The sequence below is a fragment of the Cyprinodon variegatus genome, unplaced genomic scaffold, assembly GCF_000732505.1.
Source record: "Cyprinodon variegatus isolate N-32 unplaced genomic scaffold, C_variegatus-1.0 Scaffold143, whole genome shotgun sequence".
NCBI classification, from domain to species: Eukaryota; Metazoa; Chordata; class Actinopteri; order Cyprinodontiformes; family Cyprinodontidae; genus Cyprinodon; species Cyprinodon variegatus.
In genome coordinates, this window is record NW_015150596.1 from 1,176,650 (window position 1) to 1,178,422 (window position 1,773).

At 39.5% G+C, this 1,773-nt stretch overlaps 1 protein-coding gene across 1 annotated transcript in view; it reads right to left on the reverse strand.

Annotated features, from left to right (window-relative positions):
* Positions 1 to 784: 784 nt before the first annotated feature.
* LOC107086107 (A disintegrin and metalloproteinase with thrombospondin motifs 18-like) overlaps positions 785 to 1,773 on the reverse strand; it is a 36,547-nt gene continuing 35,558 nt past the window's right edge. Inside the window, exons 12-13 of the mRNA XM_015376854.1 lie at positions 1,264 to 1,387; positions 785 to 1,068 (exon numbers count right to left, since the gene is read on the reverse strand). Of these exons, the coding sequence (XP_015232340.1) occupies positions 800 to 1,068; positions 1,264 to 1,387 (393 nt within the window). The 3' untranslated portion in view covers positions 785 to 799. The remainder of the gene's footprint in view (positions 1,069 to 1,263; positions 1,388 to 1,773) is intronic.

The window sequence follows — 1,773 nt, forward strand, 5'->3', positions numbered from 1 at the left end:
AACGGAGAGTCTCCAGACTGATCTGCGAGTGAAACCTTGAAAGCTCGCAAGATCAGGATGGTCTCACGAGGCTATGTCTGCTCAGCCTTTTACCAGAAACTTCTGTCATCACCTGCATCTGCCTGCCTACTATTTCAGTCCATCAACATTAGAGATAAGAAAAAATATATTTTTAAATATAACACTGTGGCTGATTATTGGGCTACCAGAAACATTTGATTATAAGAGCTGCTTTTTAAGAATAGCTTCATGAAAGGAAACCCATATAGAGATAAATCTAACTTAAAAATAGCAAAGCCCCTTTTATGTACAACGTGAAATCATGTTGATTTTAATTAAAATACGGTTATTTATATGGGTTGTGTCCATTAAAAAAGCAAGAACAGGACATCTACAGATGCAGTAACAACCATGGGAATATAAAGAGACTTTACGGCATTCATTTCCAGGAAGCACCTGCACAACAAAAGGAAAAATATATAAACAGAAATTTCCTAATTTCTGTGCAAGGCTTGGTTTATTCAACTCATTGGCTAATGATTTATGTTTTTTCACATATTTTAGAAGGAATGCTAAATGAATGTTTGCCTTTCGTTTTACCTTTACAGTATATCCTTACTTTTATTCCATGCCACAAATCAACTCAACAAGCAGCCAAACAATGAAATCCCTCACAGACCACCCAAAGCTAAAGCCGTCCAATTTCTCTACACAAATCCAACCGAGCTTCACCTTAAATCCTCATCATGTCCTGAAACAAAGCTACAGCGACTCTAAGTTTGCTGACATTGCTAAAATATCACCAATGAAAGTGGCGGCTTACTTCAAACACCAGAGTCTCGTTAGTGGGGCCAGCGGCGTAAAGGCTCTCCGGCTTGTTGAAAGAACGCTGATAATTGAAGACAGTCCCACCAAAATAGAACCTCCCTGGCCAATCCACAGTCCAATCCCTGGTCAGGTAGTACTTTTTCTTCAGGGAACGGACAGCCAGGTAGCTGGTGGACACCTCCATTTCCTGGACATGGATGCTCCTTGCTCCAGCTGGCACTGTCACCATAGAGTAATACTCTGGGAAAGGATGTCAGGAAAAGAGTCACCTGTAAAAATGTGTTTACTAGCGGCTCTGTAAGTCCTACTTTTTACTTAACCAGAATAATAATATTCTTTATATGCATTTAATCTTTTGTTGCTCATTATCTGCTGAAATGCAAGGCTTTCTCACTTATATATTAAGCTAAACTGCACAAACTAAGTGGAACTTACCATTAGCCCGGTGCTGAAGTGTGTACTGGCCCTTTAAAAACTTGCAAGTGGAGTTGTCTCCTTTACAGACCCCACAGGCATCAAGGGAGGCCTTGGAACCCAATATGCCATCACAACCCACAGCCTGAAAAGAGTAATATGTTTTGTTTTACAGGTATTATGTCGAGCATACAATACAGCAGACCTTAAAAGTGTTGACAAAGCTTCTTAAATCCAATCCTGTGAACTTTACAATAAAAAAACAACAGTTTGGAAAAAAAGGTACTAAAACCCGGTTGTAAATCAGTCACTCATTTACTTTAGACCAAATTTTAGGACTCAGCCTCCCAGAGTAGGAGCTTGTCAACATTCCACATCTTAATGTTGGAACATCTGATCTCTCTGTTTTCCTGAATAATGCCAAGTCACTCAGGATGGGAAGAAATGTTTTGTGCACAGCCCACTTAAAGTTAGATTTAAAGGAATAGTACACCCAAAACATGATTAGCCTTCATTTTCTACTCACCCCCA